The 19,453-nt window shown below is 40.6% G+C and overlaps 1 protein-coding gene across 1 annotated transcript in view; it reads right to left on the bottom strand.

Moving 5' to 3' along the window:
- Window positions 1-19,453, bottom strand: part of Pkd1l1 (polycystin 1 like 1, transient receptor potential channel interacting) — a 145,058-nt gene that overhangs the window by 50,038 nt on the left and 75,567 nt on the right. Inside the window, exons 25-31 of the mRNA XM_077796442.1 lie at window positions 13,046-13,258; window positions 10,808-11,050; window positions 9,112-9,222; window positions 8,845-9,002; window positions 7,449-7,549; window positions 2,384-2,576; window positions 1,192-1,275 (exon numbers count right to left, since the gene is read on the bottom strand). Of these exons, the coding sequence (XP_077652568.1) occupies window positions 1,192-1,275; window positions 2,384-2,576; window positions 7,449-7,549; window positions 8,845-9,002; window positions 9,112-9,222; window positions 10,808-11,050; window positions 13,046-13,258 (1,103 nt within the window). The remainder of the gene's footprint in view (window positions 1-1,191; window positions 1,276-2,383; window positions 2,577-7,448; window positions 7,550-8,844; window positions 9,003-9,111; window positions 9,223-10,807; window positions 11,051-13,045; window positions 13,259-19,453) is intronic.

A 19,453-nucleotide genomic window follows, 5' to 3' on the forward strand; every position in this document is an offset into this window, starting at 1 on the left:
TCAACACCCAAGGAAGTACAGATCTGCCCTTAATATTCACTCAGCAAATGTTTACTGAACACCTACTAGGGACAAGCTCTGTATTAAACATAGGTCAGCCTGACAAATTAGAGAAGGTTGCTGCCTACAGAAGCTTGCCCTTGATGTGCCCCTGTTTCAGACTCTAAATATAAGTTGTTTCATATGAAACAGTGGCTATTAAAATAGGGTGAATTTTAAACTTACTGTTTAAAATGGACACATCTCAGAGACAAAGAGAGCTATTAACAACTAGGCTGTGACTATAAGTATAAACCAGGTCAGACAAATCTAGAGGTGACAACACAATAGATATTAACATAATCAATTATAATTAGCCAAATTCACATTGAACTAAATCTAACCTAAAAATTAAAAAAAAATTATGTTGACTCTCTTGTGTTTATAAATCTCTTGTCAGTGAATGTAAGTATAGACAGTATTATGGTTTGGATGTGAGGTGTCTGCCAAAAGCTCATATGTGAGACAATGCAAGAAGGTTTAGCAGAGAAAGGATTGGGTTAGGATAGCCTTAACCCAATCAGTGAATTAATCACCTGGTGGCATTGTTTGGTAACTGAAGACATGTGGGGTGAGGCTGGAGGAGGTAGAGCACTGGGGGTGCGGCTTTGGGGTATGTATTTTATATCTGGCAAGTGGAGTGTCTCTCTCTGCTTTCTGATCATCATGTGAGCCACTTCCCTCTGCCACACTCTTTCACCATGATGTCCTGCTTTGCCTGGAACCCAAAGGAATGCAGCCAGCTGTCTATGGACTGAGACCTCTGAAACTGCAAGTCCCCAAGTAAACTTCTCCATAAAGTCATTCTGATCTGATCTTTTAGTCATAGCAGCAAAAAAGCTCAGACATACAGTTGGATATAGTATTTAAAGACAATTATCTCCTAATATTCATAATCAAGAAAACACAATAAGACCCTCATCATTATACAAAATACATGTATGAAAATGTGAATTTGGTGTCAACATACCTTATATATAATCAGAGATAAGATAAATTAGGTATAATGGTGTATTAAGAATTGTAATGCAAAAATAAATAAATAAAATTTTTTTAAAACAGATTTCAAGCATCTGCTTAATTATACATGAGCATGCTGAGTGGGCAGTGGCAACAACAAAATGAAATCTTGATTTAGAAGATGGAACTTACTGCTGTAAACTGGATATGTCGTTCACTTCAAAACTGGCCTTCAGCTTTCTTCTCAGGACAGAGAACACCGCGAGGTGGTCATAGCTAGGAGGGAAATGCACATTACCATACCGAATGTGTAATAGGAGCAGCTGTTCACAGGGTAGTGGTAAGATAACCAGAGTGAAAAAGAAAACAGGTCCTCAACATACTGCTACCATGTGTGACCAGTTCACAGTGTATATTAATGCCATCATTCATTCTCTATTACATACCAGTCCCTGCTAGTTACTGGTATGTAATAGAGAATGAATGATGGCATTAATTTATAATTAAATATAAAAGTGGAATATTGGGCCGTTACCTGGAAATTCAAATGGCACAACCACAAAAGGGTGCAACACAATAAAGTCAAAAACAAAGATGAATGTCATTGAGATGCTCCAATCAGGACATATTTGCCTCCTAACTGGCAACCATAATATATAGTTTCTTATGGTTTAATTTTTCCTAAGGAGGAAATGACTATTTCTTCTTCTAAATATGCCTAAATTATTGTTGATCTCTACCTTAACAAGAGGGTAAGGACAACCAAAATGAAAGGACTAAGCTTCTCATACAATTGTAAATTTTGTGGCTAGAAAAAAAAGAATTTCCAATTTAGTAACATGATTCAGATACCCAGAAATTCCTGAGAAGGGAGCTCATGTCTGTTCAGAGTCTCATGATGTTCATCCTTGAGCCAGGCCTGGGGGTGTGGGGTGAGGACTCCTCTGCACAGGAAGAAGAGGGACAGAGGGGCAGTGAGAGCAGAGGACCCTGTCTGACTTCAAACTGCACACCCAAGGGGTGCCAGCATTTCCATTATAATAAAACTGGACCCCTGTGCCACTTCTCTGTTGACTCATTTCTGAGTAGAAAGAAGCTCAATAAATAGCTACTGCACTGCAGTCACCACAGGGAGGGGTGGGCATGATGACCAGGTAGAAACCAGTCCCCTCCCTTCAGAGCCACAGGGCAGCAAGGGAGAATTAAGACTGACATGAGAATGGGTATAAAAGGCTCATCCTGTTAGGGTTGCGCCATCCAAGACTTTTCCAGCTATTCATGGGAGGACATGATTCAGAAGAGGTTCCAGGGCCTGACCAAATGAAGAAGCCAATGTAGTCACTTGCTAAAATTCCCGGACTCTTTCCCAACAGTATGCTCATACCTGCAATTAACTTTTTCTGGAGAAGTTCCTGGTTGTGGAGAGAAACTTTCAGATTTCCATTCTCTCTTATCCCAAAACAGGCATTGGATCCACTGGAAATGTACTGTGTAGTTCACTGCCTTAGCAAAGTATTTGTTTGGAGGTCTTCTGTCATAGTCAGCATCTAACAAGGATAAATATCCCACATTGGCACCTACACAGGGAAAAGGCAAACAGTCTGAAGTTTGCAAAAGGCATACTCCATTCCAGACAGAGGAGCTGGCAGGTGGGGAAAGTAGAAAGAGATGGGCAGAGATTGAAAGGGGACATTAAATTCTGGCCTTTTTTGTTTCCAGAGCATTTAAATGGTGAATTACACCCACTCAAACTTTCATTTGACTATGGCAAAGTGCTAGGAAGGAAAACAGTATTTCCAGGGCTTGTGATGTTCCAAGTCCTTCCTGAGACCCTGAACAAACCAGTCACCTCATTTTAGTGGAGATGGAGAGAGTTCAGTCTTCAGATGTCATTCAAGCCACTTTCTATTTCTCCCCAGCCTGTGGGCCAACCTGTCAAACATCAGCATATCAGAGTCTGCATCCTTCTTGTTTAAGGGCAGTACAGTGATTCGTGTGGTGTTTTGGGTATGTGTTTGTTTGTTTTTTGGTATAGGGGATTGAACCCAGGGGCACTTAACCACTGAACCACATCCCCAGCCCTTTTAAACTTTTTTTTTTTTTTAAATTTTGAGACAGGGACTTACTAAGTTGCTTGGTGCCTTGCTAAGTTGCTATGTTGGCCTTGAACTTGCCATCCTTGTGCCTCAGCCTCCTAAACCACTAGGATTACAAGTGTGCACCACTGCACCCAGTGACCCATTTGGTTTTAAGCTATCATTTTTAGATAATTTTTATGTTTAAAAGCAAAAGCATTTTAATCTGTCACTTATTTAAAAATTTTCTCCTAATACTTTTAACAAATACCAGGGCAGTCACCACGGGGAGGGGTGGGCATGATGACCAGGTAGAAACCTGGTCATCATTCATTAGATATGAACTATTTGTATAAATATGGAATTAGGTCCATTCCTCATCCCACTCACAATAATAAGCACCAATTGATTAGAGGTACAAATGGAAAAAAAAAACTTTACAAACACTAAAATAGCACATGAATGATTTCTTCTAGAATCTGAATATAAGAAATTAATTTCTAACAATAGTTCAAAATTTAAGACTCATGTTAGAAAATGCTGGTAAATTTCACTATTAATTTTTTTTCAAAACAGTAAAATAAATCAATGGTGTGCTGTAAGAAAATATATGCAATCTATATTACAGAAAAGGATGCAGACTCCGACATGCTGATGTTTGACAGGTTGGCTGACAGCCTTGGAGAAATAGAAAGTGGTTTGAATGGCAACTGAAGACACTGAACTCTCTCTATCCCCACTAAGATGAGGTGATTAGTTTGTTCAGGATCTCAAGAGGGACTTGGAACATCACAAATCATCCTAACATAGAAAGAGCTCTAAAAAAAAAAAAAAAAAAAAAAAAAAAAAAACAAACAAGAAAAAGCAAGCTCAATAGAAAAATAGGTATATATGAAAGTTTACATGAAAAAGTTGGTGACTGCCTTTAAACACATGAAATGCTCAGTTCATATAAAAATTCATATTAAAACTATCATTTTCACTTATCTGATAAAATTCAATAGATCAAAAATATCTTCTCTTGACAAAGCTGTGGGAAAGCAGGTATTTTCATTCATTGCAGCAAGGGAAATTTGGAATACTTATAAAGCCATAAATGAATTTTATTTTTGACCCACAAAAAAACATACCTAAAGGAATTAACTTGAGGATACACCCCTCCCCCAGATTCAATATAGTATATGTGCAAACCTCTTACGTACACACAGAAGACTGAAAAAACTGATTGATGAAAACTGATGAAGTGACTTCTAAATATCTAATTTAACCAAGAAAGCAAAATATGAGAGAGTATAAGAAAGAATGCTCAGTTTTCCAAACTGAAACACTGGGGAAAAAAAAATGAACTAATTCAAACATAAGGGACACTTCAGAACAAGCAGAGTGGGTGATATTTTTGGAAGCAGGATTTAGCTCCAAGTATGGTTTAGACAAGTGAATGATGTAAATATCTCCCATATTAAAAAAATAAAAACATATGAATAAATTAAACTCTACTATTAAATACATGAAGAAAAAAGTGAACTTAATCTTACGTAATATTGATGTCAAAACTCTACCCAGAGAAAATAATTAATTTGAATAATTTTGACTGTGTGCTTTTTGGGCAATACTAGAGATATCTTTGAAAATGGAGATACAAAGGTGCAATGGGAGAAAGTAAGAAGGAACCCAGGGTGTTGGATTTGAATTGAAGACGTTAGCATGAGCTCATCTCTCTCTCTCTCTCTCTCTCTCTCTCTCTCTCTCTCTCTCTCTCTCTCACACACACACACACACACACACACACACACACACACACACAGTTACTAACTAAATCAATGACACCCCAATATTTAATGAGCACATTTGGTGCCCAGGTCTGGAATTCTAAAAGTCCCCATGACAAAGAGCTGATTCCAAGGAAGGGCAGGTCAAGTGCATGACAAGGCAGAGCATCCTGCACCCCAGGAAGCAAGCAAGCACTCAAAGGTTTACCCTGTCAAAAAAATTCAAGAAGCATCATGAAGGAACTCTCTTTGACCAAGTTGAGCATCAGAAAGAAAAATGATGGAAATGAACTGAACATATTATATTTTTGAGACACTCTAGGCACCAAGAGACAAAAGAACAAGGGTAAGGGAGAGAGAAGTGCTCCTTTACTGAAGAATGCCACCTGATTTATGGTGGAGCTAGAAAGTCATCATTCTGTGGACCACTGTATATCACCAGTGCTAACTTAAAACCATGGAGTGAGAGGCTGCAGGCAAGAGAACACTCAGCTGGTTCAGGAGCTTCACCTCACAGTGACTATGCAGGGAAAAGTGGCCTGTTAGACTGGAGGGGCTCTCCTCAAGCTAACTACCATGCTGGGCATTACCTGTTGAGTATGCACCAAACGCCTACAAACTGAATTTAATCATAAAATATCATACAATTTTAGAATGTGAGACAGCAAAAGAAATGACTGGGCTGGAATAATTTAAAAAGTCATTGTTATTTTTAAAAATGGGGGAAGTGTTCTAGATTTTAAAGGGACTATGAAAACATGGTAATGAAATGCACTCATGAAGTCTGATTTAATTCTGAATAAGAAATATAAAGGTTTAAAGACATTAGGGGAAATTTCAAAATTTTAACTAGGGGCTACAGGGTAGATATTAAGTTAATGTTGATTGTTTGGGGTTATAATTTTCCTGAGTTCAGTAGGAGAGCCCCCTTTTTAAATGAGATGTCTGTCAAAGTATTTTAAATTGGAATGTCATGAGTCTGAAACTTTCTTTCCACTGGATCCTCCTCCTCCCCATCGGCCTTCCCCTCCTCCTAAGAGCTCACCCAAAAGCACACAAGCATGCACACCCCCACACATTCATGCACATTCAGACTTACACCAAGATAAATTTTGTGTAGCAAAATGTGAGCTGGGTGGTAAATCCAGATGGAATAATATAGGTGTTTGTTTTACTTTTTAAAACTTTTCTGTCAGTTTAAAATTTTTTTATAACACAATATTGTAGAAAAGAAATGTGAAATGTAAAATTTTAAAAAATTGCCATGAAGTTTAAAAATTCAGAATTTAAAAGTTTTTATTCATACTTTATAGTTATACATAGCAGTGGGGTTCATTTTGACATATTCTAACACGTGTATGCCATTATTTGCTTCCTTTCAATTTCCAGTACTTCTTTTCCCCCTCCCCGCTGCTTTCTTTATTCTACTTTATCGGTCTTCCTTCTATTTATTTATTTTTAAATTGGTGCATAAAAGTGGCATTCATTGTGATATATTCATGCATGCACACTGCACATGAAATTTTGAAAATTTTATCCTGAAGTTTCTCCCCTTTCCCATCCTTCTTCCCTTCTCCTTCCTCCTGGATCCCCTCCCTCCCGGATCCTCTCCCTCTCTTCCACTGTTCCCCCTTCCATTTTCATGGGACCACCTCTCTTTTTAATTCCTGACTTCTCTCTAGCTTCTGCATCTAAGAGAAAACTTTCAACCTTAGACTTTCTGAGTTTGGCTTATTTAATTGAATTTGATTAGCAATACAGTTGGATTCATTTCAAAAGAGAAGAGAAGTGACTGGGTCTCAGAGGAAAGTGACTATATCTCAGTATAGAAAAATTTAGAGATGAAAGGATTCACCCATTCACCTGAGGGTCAGAAGCCAACTTCTCTTTCAAGGACCACATGTCATGCTGGACATGGGTCTAAAGTATGTATCTATTAGTCTTGTTTGATCCATTTAAGCACACAGAGCTCCAGTTTCTTGATCTTCAGGGGAAGACACTGGCGCTCAGGATTCTGAGTAAACAGGTCAGACTGCTGTGAAAGGGTGAGCCCCAAGGTCAATATTCTGCAAGGATCATCAGAAAGGGCCTGTTATCTGCTTTTATGTGACATACTGAGAAGCCTCACCTTGGAAGTCATGGTCCCTGGTGTCTAGCTGGGAGGCAAGGGGCAGCAGGCTAGAAAGCAAAGTCAAGGCACTTGGGCAGTGGAGGCAAATGAACTTCTAGGGTCAAAGCAGCTCCACAGAGGGGAGTTCAAGGAAAGAAAATGGAAGGAACTGCAGACAGCTACCAGTGGAACAAACCCAGAACCCTGAGAAGCAGGAGAGTCATAGCTTGAGGCAAGGAGAGATGGAGAGGTGGGCAGGGTCCTGTGAAAAGTGCATGTGTCCCCCACACCACTGGATGACAAGGACTGTACTTGGTTATAGTATAGTTTTCACAAGAGTATTGAGAAATGGTTTGTTTATTAGCAGGCAAAGAGATGACTTGGATGGTTGTGTCATGAGGATGGTTATGTCATGAGAAAGAAAAACACTGCTATGCAAACTCAAGTTGTAGCCTGAAAAGAATTGAAAAATTAAAAAGCATCTTGTCCACTGACCTTTTTGTGGAACAGCAGGTATGTAAATTTGGACAATTTGCTCATCCCAGGAGTAGATTTGTTTCACAAGAAAATCAGAGGGAGTAGGTTTCTTGGAGAATCTAGAAAATAGAAATGAAGTAGTGATGTCTAGTTTTTTTTTTCCTCTTTCAACTCTTTAGTCACATAATTTGTGAAAAACAACCTTCTTGCCACAAGAAGTAGCATGGGCTAAAACGATCTGATATGCTAATCCCATGGCACCAGTTGGACTTTTAATAAATGGATGACACTTTCATCCTTCATTTCATTAAAAAAATAGAACGCAAAAGCTCTAAAACTTCAGTAAAAGAGAAAAACAAGAATAACCAGCACAGTATATAGGAATAAAACATACAGTGCTGGCTCCATGTTAGGAGGGACCTGCAGCACATACACAGCTGTCTTAATGCTTCACTGCACCTGTTGGTAGAGCTAGAAATTGGCAGATAAAGGACAATAAACACAGAGTGGTCAGACTAAGAATTTTCTGGGAGTTGAAAATTTACTTCTTCTGTGTGTTGAAGAAGTAAGTTAAAACCTGAACTCTTTGAGGAAATAGACAATTTCAGACATTTGATGGCTTGGCTCATTTGGCAGAATGAGGGTTAAGTCAGTGGGCAGGATGGCACTGTGCCAGGGCTAGCAGGCAGTGTCTGCCTAAGAGACAGCCCTTGCTTGGGAGTCCCCTTTGGTTCAGTCAAGCTACTCTCTCAATCAAACAGGTGCAGTGGAATAGCATCACCCCACAAACTCAAGGTTTCCATTAGCAATTTCAAAGTAAGATTCCAAAGAATCTTTTAATGTTCATTTATTTATCCTTCTTATGCAATTTAGTGATTAAAATGGCCATCCAATTTCACAGACTAAATATTACTGAGAAAGATAATTTATAAATCTCCTTAGATATATCTATATATATATATTTGAGAACATTTTTTCCTTATTGAAAGAAAGGAAGAAGAAGGAGGAGGAGGAGCAGGGGAGGAGGAAGAGGAGGAGGAAGAGGAGGAAGAAGAGGAATAGGAAGAAGAAAGAAAGGAAGAGAAGGAAGGAAGGAAAGAAGGAAGGAAGGAAGGAAGGAAGGAAGGAAGAAAGGAAGGAAGGAAGGAAGATCAAATGGATTCCCAAATAAGATGATACATATCATTACTATCTATTCAGATGTTTCTCACGCCAATTAATAGGCAGAATCTAACCTGAAAAACAAACTATGGAAGCTTATTGTCTAAATAGTAAAATAAATAATTTCTTTAGACAATGAGCCTCTTCATTGCTTTGAAAACATTTTAATTCACTAATCTTTCACAAAAAATTCTTAAGGTCAGTGAGTCTTGCCACGATCTCATGGGCACTTTTGCAGTCACCCTCAACACACCTTACTAGCAGCATGACAGGAAATGCTCTGGTAATGGGCTTAGAAAACTCGATTCGTATCTGTAGAGACTCCTGGGGTTTTGGGGATATCCCAGTGAACTGATGGAAATTCACCTTTTCCCGAAGCAATATAAACTTTGTTTTATTTCTCTTATTATCCTGTAATTGAGAAGAAAACAAATTAAATGAAAGTTGTATGTGGAAAAGTGAGTGCATGAAAAACTAGCCCACACAGTCGGAAGCAGGCATGGGGCAAGGCTCTCCTTACTGGACTGTCTTCCTCCCCAAACTCCACAGTTACAGGTGTGTTCAGCCGTCCTCTGTGGATGGGTCTCCTGCTGGAGCAGCTGTAGAGGGTGAGCCCCACGACTTCGCCAACCTTAGGAAGCAAAGACCATCTCAGAAAAAAAAGCCCAGAGTTGACTCAAACAAGAAAAGAAGGAAACCAAGGTATAGTGAGTGATGGTACCATCACAGTACTGCAAAATTATGTGCCAGATATTAGAGAATCATATAGAAACCCAAACTAGTTTTACTAGTTAGAATGGCAGGATTGGGGATGAGCTTAATGCTTCATTTATGTTACCTTTATTAAAATTATTTGTTTTAAAATATTTTTAATTTTTGAAGTGCTCATACAAAAAGACATATCTGCTTATTAGAGATAATCAGGAAGGCACAGAGGGATTTAAAAGAGTGAAGAACAGCTTGCCCATTACTCAGAGAAAGTAACTTTGGGGGTGATGCATTTCAAACCTTTTCCATGCATGGAGTATACACTGGGCAGAAAAAAAAATTCGGTCTTCCATATTTTTTTGCATAAAATCTAAAGTTCAAAAAATCTAAAGTTCATTCCCTTATGGACATAATTTTAATTAGTTAAATGTAAATTACAATTTACTTAAATGACCAGTGAATAGTTAGGTTCCTGTCTATTTGGGTTATCATAAATGATGTTTTAAATAAACAAAACAAAACATCTTGCTTTGAAATCTTTCCTCGTTTCCTTGGTGTGAATTTCTACAACTGGGTTAAAATTTCTTTAACAGGGTCTGGTTGTTTTGAAACTCCTGGTGCCTAGCACTTTCACAAAGTTTATACCAACCAACATCTTAGTTCTCCCATGACATTTCCACAAGTAGTATTTTTAGATACTTGCATTTTTGTAAGTTAAAACATCATTTTAATTGCTATTTCTTTATTTCTCGCTAGTATGAATTATTTTCATATGCTGATTAGCTATTTACAGTTCCCTAAAAAAAGAAGCAAATTCTTTAAAAAAAAGTATATTTTTTTATCAAAATAAGATGCACATCATAATTAGTACATTCACTCATTAGATTTCACTGGATGCTCAAATGAGCCAAGTACTGGAGCAGGGCCAGGAGGCTGTGAACAGAGAGAACACAGTGAACATTATCTCTCTTTTAGGAGAACTCACTGGGTTTCTAAATGCAGAAGTTGATGTGAATATTCACAAAATTTCCAGGTGGCTGGAACAATCCTCCTGACTTCCCCATCCTAATTGCGTTTAGGCCAGACGTGCCTCTCAGGTGAGAGAAAAAGAAAAGAAAGTTCTGATAGACCCTGGGCAGCCCCTCCTCAGATTTCATTCTAGTGGAAATGTGCATTTGATTTTAGGAACAAGCAAACCTGCCCAACTCATAATCACTGTACCTCATGTTCTAACCTACTGGAATCTCGTATTCTCTGACAATATATTTAAAATCCCACAGGGAATTCTGAATGGGTCCAATTACCCAGCTATCAGGAACACCAAGTTTTGCTAAGATTTTTCTCAAGAAACTGTTCTTCCAAGAGGAGTAAAGTCAACAACATGTTCTAGGTGTCCGATTTAGGAGCTAAACAGGTGCAAATGTGCTAATCAAGTCTCTTTACTATGGAAGCCATCACTGAAAATTTGAAATGATCATTAAAAATGGCAGTTTGCCACTGTCCTGTACCTTCCCAGGTGCTCCTGCTTCTGGATAAGGGCTTTTCTTGAAGAACATGAGCTGGCTTATGTAGCATAGGCTCTGCAATCCCTCTTGAGCAGAACTGTGCCCTGTCAGGTCACCAGGTAAGTACACCTGGACAGAGCCCAGGTTCTGGATGGAGAGCTGAAGGTTGTGATGAAGAAGGGTCTGGAACTCCATCTGCCCAGCATTCACAATGAGATGATTCTGATGGCTCAAGGAAAGACAGCCCTGAAACACAGAGAGTCACACACTTGCATGCAAATAAGCAAACTGACCTGAATGCAGACCAGGGAGAGGTGAAAAGTCATTCCAGGATAACCTGTCTAAAGGTAGATTGGATTCATTTGCCTGAGTAAATATTTGCTCAGGAACTAAAATGGCAAATAATAAAAGACAAACTGATATCTTTTGTTTAAGTAAACCCTTTTTGTGACTTTTATTCATTCTTTAAATGATTTCTATGTTCTTAGAGGATCCTAGCCCATCAAAAATGTTTTAATACCATGCTCATTTTTTTTTTTTTTGGTACCAGGGATTGAATCCAGGGGTGCTTAACCACTGAATCATATCCCAGATCTTTTTCATATTTTATTAGAGAGAGGATCTCACTGAGTTGCTTAGGGCTTCACTAAGTTGCTGAGGTTAGGTTTGAACTTGCTATCTTACTGTCTCAGCCTCCCAAGTTACTGGGATTACAGGCATGTGCCACTGCACCCAGCTATACATGATCATTTTTAAAACTTGGAGACTTGATAGTTAACCTGACCATAGGGCCCTAGGACTTATTACCTATTTTTAAATATGTGTTGTGGTTTGGATCTACAAGTGTTCCCCAAAGAGCTCATGTGTTATACAACATAGCAATAATCCAGTGAAGATTGGATTATGTAATCATATCAGTTGATTAATACATCAACTGGATTAATAATTTGAATGAACTACTGGGTGGAAACTGTAGGCAGGTGGGATGAGGCTGGAGGAAATGGGCCACTGGGGATATGACCTGAGAGTATATTTTGTTCCTGACTCTTTTTCTGCTTCTCTGCTGCTATGAGCTGAGCAGCTTTCCTTTGCCATGCCTTCCGCATGATGTTCTGCCTCACTCAGGTCCAAAGCAATAGAGTCAGATGGCCAGGGACTAAACTCTGAAACATGAGCCTCAAATAAACTTTTCCTCCCTTAAGTTGTTCTTGCCAGGTATTTTGATCACAGTGATAAAAAGCTGTAACACAGCATGCTAATGTGTAATGACAATTATTATCAGATTCAAGTAGAGTATTTATTTAATTCCAGCAGTTACCAGTTACATAAACAAGGAGACCTGGGTGACAGGGATGATAGATTGTAGGAGAATAGAGACCAAAGCCCCATTCACTAACTCACTCCTTCCTGAAAGCACTGGCCATTTCATAAGATGAAACAAACAAACAAACAAACTGTCTTTTATAATTTTCCAAAGCTCCTGAAGCAGAAATAAGTGAAATGAACTGTGGAATTTTTTAAAGCAGTTATTGATAAGCAGGGCTACTTTTTAAGTTAACGTGTATAATTGTTTGCATTACTTCATATCATTCCTCAAAAAAATTGAAGGTACCCCAAGGAATGATGTTTCTAAGTCCAAAATCTTTCCAAGTATTCCAAATGTAAATTATCAAACATTGAGAACATTACACAAGTACCACAAAACTCTTAAAATTCAAAATAAAAAATTTGGACTGGTGTTGTGGCTCAGCGGTAGAGCGCTTGCCTAGCATTGTGATGCAATGGGTTTGATCCTCAGTACCACAAAAAATAAATAAATAAAATGAAGGTTAAAAAATATGAAATCATCGCCTTTAAAAAAAATTTCCAAATACCAATCTACTACCTAGAATTGTAATCACAGTTCTTCAGAAAACGATTCTACTTTCAATTGTGAGAAGCAATTACAAATGCAGGTTAAATCTGGGAGAGGGGAACAGCTGCTTCACTGTTGTTGTTTCTTAGTACCCTACCAGTAAGCTACATTCTTAGCCCAGAAGCTGTTTCTATTGTTGTTTGTTTTTGACATTATAAAATGTTTTATTGTTAAATTAAAACATTTGCATTTTTAATTTCTAAATAATTAAATTCTTCTACTGATAACATACCAACCCATTATGTTTCTCTTAGCATTCTTTTTTTATTTATTCTAATTTGTTATATATGACAGCAGATGAGTAGAGGAAAAAAAATCTAACTTACCAGTAATACATCTGAGATAATCTTCATTCCTTCTTCTTGTAGATAGTTCTCATTTCTAAATTTTTCCTGTGCAGAGGCTTCCCAGACTCCAGAGATGAGAAGGATAAGTTCTAGCCTGAGTTGTCTGTCAACCACAAACCTTCCCAAGAGCTGTCCTTGAGCAAGGAGTGACCGCGTGTACTTGAGAATGTGCATTGCACTCAAAAAGCTTAACTTCGTGGAAAGAAGAGAGGTAAATAAAATCTTTCCAAGCATACGATACATATGCTTCTGCCTCTTTCATTATTATCGAGAATTAAAATTATTGAATTTGGGGTCAGAAGAACTAAATCAAGCTCACATTTCATCTCTACTGGTCAGCTTCCTTAATAACAGTTTGTTCTCTGTCATTTAGTTTTTCCACACATAAAATGACTAAGGAAATCAGATTGTTCTTACAGACCTTTATGCTTTAAAATGTTACTTAGGTTGAACCCTAAAATTCGCTCACAAATCCTTTTACGAAATGGTCCCAACCTCTTCTCTTTTCCTATCACCCACATATGTTCTATGTTGAGTCATGCTAAACTCTTAATTTCTCCCAAATAATGAAGGCTTTCTCCTAGCATCTTATGAAATACATAAGTCCTCCTATCTGCAATACTTTTAACCTCTTGTTACCCAGCAAAATCCTCATTTTCTGTCTCTCTCTTTCTAAACCACTTTCAAATATACAAAAGGTTGAGAGAATGAATAGTAGAGTCATACAGTCACCTGTCACCCACCTTCAAAAATTATCCTTCAACTGGCAATATTTTTTCTTTTATTCCTTACTCAGTTTTTTTTTTTTTACAAATATTTAAAAGTAAATCTCACATATGTTTACCCATGAATTTTTAACATGTTTTGCTGATAGGTAAGAACTCTCTAAAAGCTGGTTCACAATGCCATTTTTACATCTAAAAAAATTATGAGTTTTTCCTACTTATGTTTTGAAACCAACTCTAAATGTGTACTGGAGTTAGCTTCACCGTTGCCTATTTCTGCTGAATTCTGTGGTTATCCTATGTATGGGACTCAGCATATTTATTGAAGTATATGTTTACATGTTTAATTTGATTCATTAATGCCTAAAAGATAAGGACTCTATCTTTTCTTTTTTGTTCCTTAGCAGCTCCCAGAAGTTGATAAACAAATGTGTGTGCAATGATGTGAAATTACCATTCTATTTTTTTATAGTCATACTTATTTAACTAAAATATAGCTTAAAAATACCTTTTAAAATCAAATTCTCCTAACAACAATAAAATTAGTTTGGAAGTATATTTAAACTACTTAATAAGGGCCCCACCCAAAAGGTTACTTACCATCAAAATAGGACTTAAAATATAAATCATTTTTCATCAGAAATTCAAAAAATGCCTCAGAGAACATATTATGCCCACTTTCACGCTTCCCACTTTTAAACCAAAAATTTCAGAAATAGTTACTTTAGAAATGTCAATCATGTTCAATTTTATTTATCACTTAAAGCCCAAAACTGCTTGCAACAGACTGTAGTGTTCAGAGACATAAGAGAGAGGGACTGTGGCAGAGGTGGTTTGATCTCCACCAGATTCATCCTTGTGAGCTCTGTGCAGGGTCATTGCTGGGCAGTAATTCCATGTCCCAGGTCCCTGGAGTTCAGGTGAGGCTGTGTGACCATTGCTCACCAAAAGAATGTGAATGGAATGAGGCATGCCACTTCCAGGACATCATTATCCACAAATGGTGGACCTTCTCCACTTTCTATTTCCTTGACTGGGGAAATATTGGGATATTTGGAGCACAAGAGGAAAAGAGCTGGAGCCACTGAGTCCTCATGGGAAAGATCTGTACTGAATACCTACTGAACACTGAACATGTGTGAGTGAATAAACTTCTATGTATTCTGTTACTGAGATGTCAGGGTTATTTGTTACAGCAGCTGACATTACTTCAACTAATTCAGTTTGTATCTTAGGAGGCTTAGTCAAGTCAGAAGACAGATGTACCAAAATAAATAAATAAATAAATAAATAAATATTACAAATCAAGTGTTAAAGTGCTATAATAAAGTCATGTGCAAAATTTATCTAGAATAAAATGAAACCTGCTTTTGGAGCTCTGAAGATTTCATGGACATTGTGGCATTTGAATCTAGCCTTCAAGAGAAAGTAATAATTTCCCAGGATAGGAAATAACATTTTCTGTGTTAATAAAAAACTTATTATTTCAGGGACATTAGGAAAATCAAGAGTGAATGAAGGTGAAAGGTGGTTACATCAGGAGATATTGAATATGAGGTGCAAAGTGAGTTGAAACCAGGTAGAGTCCTTAAACGATATGCAGAAGGATTAAATTTTATCCTCAGAGGACCAGGAACCATCTATTTTACATTAAATAGGAGATAGGCCAGATATGCCTTAGGAAGACAGCCTGTCAGAAGAGAGGAGGGTCTTTGCCAAGGGAACCCAGCCTTCCTTCCCAGAATGGTGATACTTGTAGTAGAGCAATTTAAGATGAGGAGGATGAGATGAGCAAGAGGGGTAGGGAAGGGGATAGGGCCATCCTACTATGACTCATTTATTTATTTATTTCACACCTGTGTTCCTGCCATTGTGGAGTTTACAATGGAAGTTTTCCAGTGAGTAAAGAGGGGTAATAAAGAAGTGAGATGGATGTTGACTGTAAAAATACTGAAGGAGATAACCCAAGTAACAAGAAGAGAAGGTGAAGGATGATTCTCTTGAGGAAGTTATATTTGAGCTGAGAGTCAAAGGAAAGGTTTCAGCTATTTGATGAACAAAGGAGTCGGCATGGCAGTAAGAGGGATTACCATACTGACTCTGAGCCAGAACAAGTCTCAAGGATGGTGGGAGAACAGAAAGAACATGAGAGGAGAAGTGACAGGTAAGGAGGAGCCAACGTGCTATGAGAAGACATGGAAGAGTGTTCAGCAGGAGAGTGGCATCAACTGGGTCAGGCTTGCACAATGATCCTCTGGCTGCTCTATGACATGCGTTATAAGGTGGCAAGAGAGGAGGCAGAGAGAACAGTGAGAGAGATGCTTAGCCTGGGGGAAACAGGCTCTGACCTTAGGTTAGAGAGGTGGGCAGTAGAGATGGAAGAGGCAGGAAGAGTCTGGCTATGTTTTTGAAGAGGAACTACCAAGACTCAATTGTAAGTTATTGGATGAGGAAAAGGGAGGACACTGAGGTGACACTGGGGTTTTCACAGCAGTTCAGGTGTATAGTGCTACCTTGTCCAGAGCTGGGGAGGGTGAGGTGAGGAGTGGATCAGGGGAGCTCCACCTTGTCATGTTGGGCGTGAGCACAGTGTTTGCCTTCATGGAAATGTGAGGTGAGTAGTTATATGCATGGGACTGGAGCACTTGAGAGAGTGTGGGTAGAAGACATAAGATGTGGAGTAATTATCATCTCCATCTAGGGTTAAAGGACTAGATGAGAGCACCCAGACAGAAGGTGTGGACAGAGAGGTCTAGTAGTCATGAGCCAGAACCCTGAACACTGACCACATCAACATGGATGGGTAGAGAAGGGGATAGGGTCATCCTACTATGTTCTGAACATAAAACGAGGGATGGATGCTTGCTGGAGGTAGGGAATCATTGCTATGGTGACTGAGTGTGGGAGGTGGGTGTGATTTCACCCATCTTGCAGACTGGTGGCAATTGTGACCAATCAAGAAAACGTGTCATGAAACCAAGATAAGTGAGTCCCAATGAAAGGCAAGACCCCCACAGAATGTCCTCTGAGGGAGAGGATGGTGAGGAGAAGAGTCCAGTGAACTTGGTATCGAGAGGATCCACAGTGACTTTGATGAAAGCACTAGCAGTGATGATAAGAAGATGGAAGCGCAAATTTGACAGTTTAAAAATGCAGGATGGACAACTAGTATAGGCCACAGCAAGCTCAGAACTCACTTTCTGAATGCTGTGCTATAAAGAGGTGCCTAGAAATGAGGGACCAGATGGAAGACAGTGATTTAAAAAAAATGAGATTATTAAGCATATTGGGTATCATTTGGCAGAGGGAAAAATGGAAAAAAGCCACAAAGGGAAAGCTTAACCCAAGGTGAAAAATCCCAAAAATGCAAAATGGGAGGGAGGCAGGACCACCAGCAGCAGGCACTCAGGCTAGGCACAGCTTGACCATAAGAAGCATTTGTCACCCAGGCTGAAATAAGGCACTATGAGGTGGCCCTGAATGGGGTTCTGAACATAAAACAAGGGACGGATGCCGCAGGCTGCCCGGGCCGGGTCGAGCGAGCTGGCTGAGCCCCGTTCCTGCCACTCGCCGATCACTGCCTGTGGCACCCCTGCTGAGCGATCCCCTGCTGAGCTATCAGTGCACGCCGGCTTGCAATCTTACAGCCCGGTTGGGCACAAAAACACAAGCCAGTCAAACTGAGACAAAGTTTTATTTAGAGAGAGGCCATGTGCGTCCCCTAACAAGTGGGTCCACACGTGTGCGTTCTACCTGAGCCGGGCGGTTTCCCCTTCCCCCGGAACACCCTCCTACCATCCTTTCCCAACCAATGGGAACTCTCCCATTACAAGAGTGACATGAGTAACCTGAGTCCTGAAAATGGGCCCAGCTGGACAGCATGAGTCCAAATACCATATGAATGTGAATTGCTGGCTGGCAGTCAATAAAATCCAAAGGTGCCTGTATCAATATTTTTGCTGTGGCTCCTAACAGACGGATGCTTGCTGGAGGTAGGGAATCATTGCTATGGTGACTGAGTGTGGGAGGTGGGTGTGGTTTCACCCGTCTTGTAGACTGGTGGCAATGAGAAACTCCCATGGGCTCTCTAAAGTGTGGCAGAGTTAGAACATCTGTTGAAGGGGGCACAGCAGAGCATCAGAGATTTGAAGAAGAAGAAAAAAGAATGCAGGGAGATAGGAAAATCCAAAACATGCATTAATAATAAATAATGTCTCTTTCAACAAATGATTCCTAGCATCGATAGCTCTTATGTTTAATCAATTCTACTTTGGGTTTCCAAATTTCTATAGAAATAAAGAGATTCTTCAGCTATGATTAGAGATGCACAATCCCATTCACATGAATTCTTAGGAGAAAGTCATGTTTCTAATCTAAGTGTCAAAATATAACTCTAGGGGGGAAGAAGATGGCGGCCGGCGAGGAAGCAGCGACTCCAACGTCTCCGCTTTAACAGGATAAGAAAGACCCACCTGGACAGCTGCAGCCTACATACGGAGGAACTCCTAGCATAATTCCCTTTAGAGGAGAGCAGCCGTGATCTGGTAGGTTTATTGGAAGTGACAGTTTGTCCCAGAGAAGTGGATCTTGGGCGGCCACTCGGGCACAGAGGTCTAGTCCGCAGACATTAGCCACTCCGGCAAGGGGCTCCCCCGGGAGACCTAGCTCTCGCTTTGCAAGCAGCCACCCCACCTATCTGGTTCCTAACCACGTGGCCACAGATAACCGGCTCCACAGGTGGCAACGCGGCGGGTGCAGAAGTCAAGTCACGGAGCCAGCAATCATTTTTGCAGCGGCGGTTACCCTGAGCGGCTTGGGCCACCCCGCCCGAACCCGCAGTCGGCCTCCGCCATCCGGGCTCTCCCGGAAGGCATAGCGCTCACTCTGGGAGCAGCTGCTTCTCCCTCCGGGTCCCTAAACACGCGGCCACAGATAACCGGCTCCTCAGGTGGCTCTGCGGCGGGTGCTGAAGTCAAGTCCCGGAGCCAGCAATCGTTTTTGCAGCGGTGGTTACCCTGAGCGGCTTGGGCCGCCCCGCCCAAACCCGCAGTGGGCCTCCGCCATCCGGGCTCCCCCGGAAGGCATAGCGCTCGCTCTGGGAGCAGCTGTTTCTCCATCCCGGTCCCTAACCACGCGGCCACAGATAACCGGCTCCACAGGTGGCAACGCGGCGGGTGCAGAAGTCAAGACACGGAGCCAGCAATCGTTTTTGCAGCGGCGGTTACCCTGAGCAGCTTGGACCGCCCCGCCTGAACCCGCAGTCGGCCTCCGCCATCCGGGCTCTCCCGGAAGGCATAGCGCTCGCTCTGGGAGCAGCTGCTTCTCCCCCCGGGTCCCTAAACACGCGGCCACAGATAACCGGCTCCTCAGGTGGCTCTGCGGCGGGTGCTGAAGTCAAGTCCCGGAGCCAGCAATCGTTTTTGCAGCGGTGGTTACCCTGAGCGGCTTGGGCCGCCCCGCCCAAACCCGCAGTGGGCCTCCGCCATCCGGGCTCCCCCGGAAGGCATAGCGCTCGCTCTGGGAGCAGCTGTTTCTCCATCCCGGTCCCTAACCACGCGGCCACAGATAACCGGCTCCACAGGTGGCAACGCGGCGGGTGCAGAAGTCAAGACACGGAGCCAGCAATCGTTTTTGAAAGCGGCGGTTACCCTGAGCGGCTTGG

Source organism: Urocitellus parryii, chromosome 3 (assembly GCF_045843805.1).
Source record: "Urocitellus parryii isolate mUroPar1 chromosome 3, mUroPar1.hap1, whole genome shotgun sequence".
Taxonomy (NCBI): domain Eukaryota; kingdom Metazoa; phylum Chordata; class Mammalia; order Rodentia; family Sciuridae; genus Urocitellus; species Urocitellus parryii.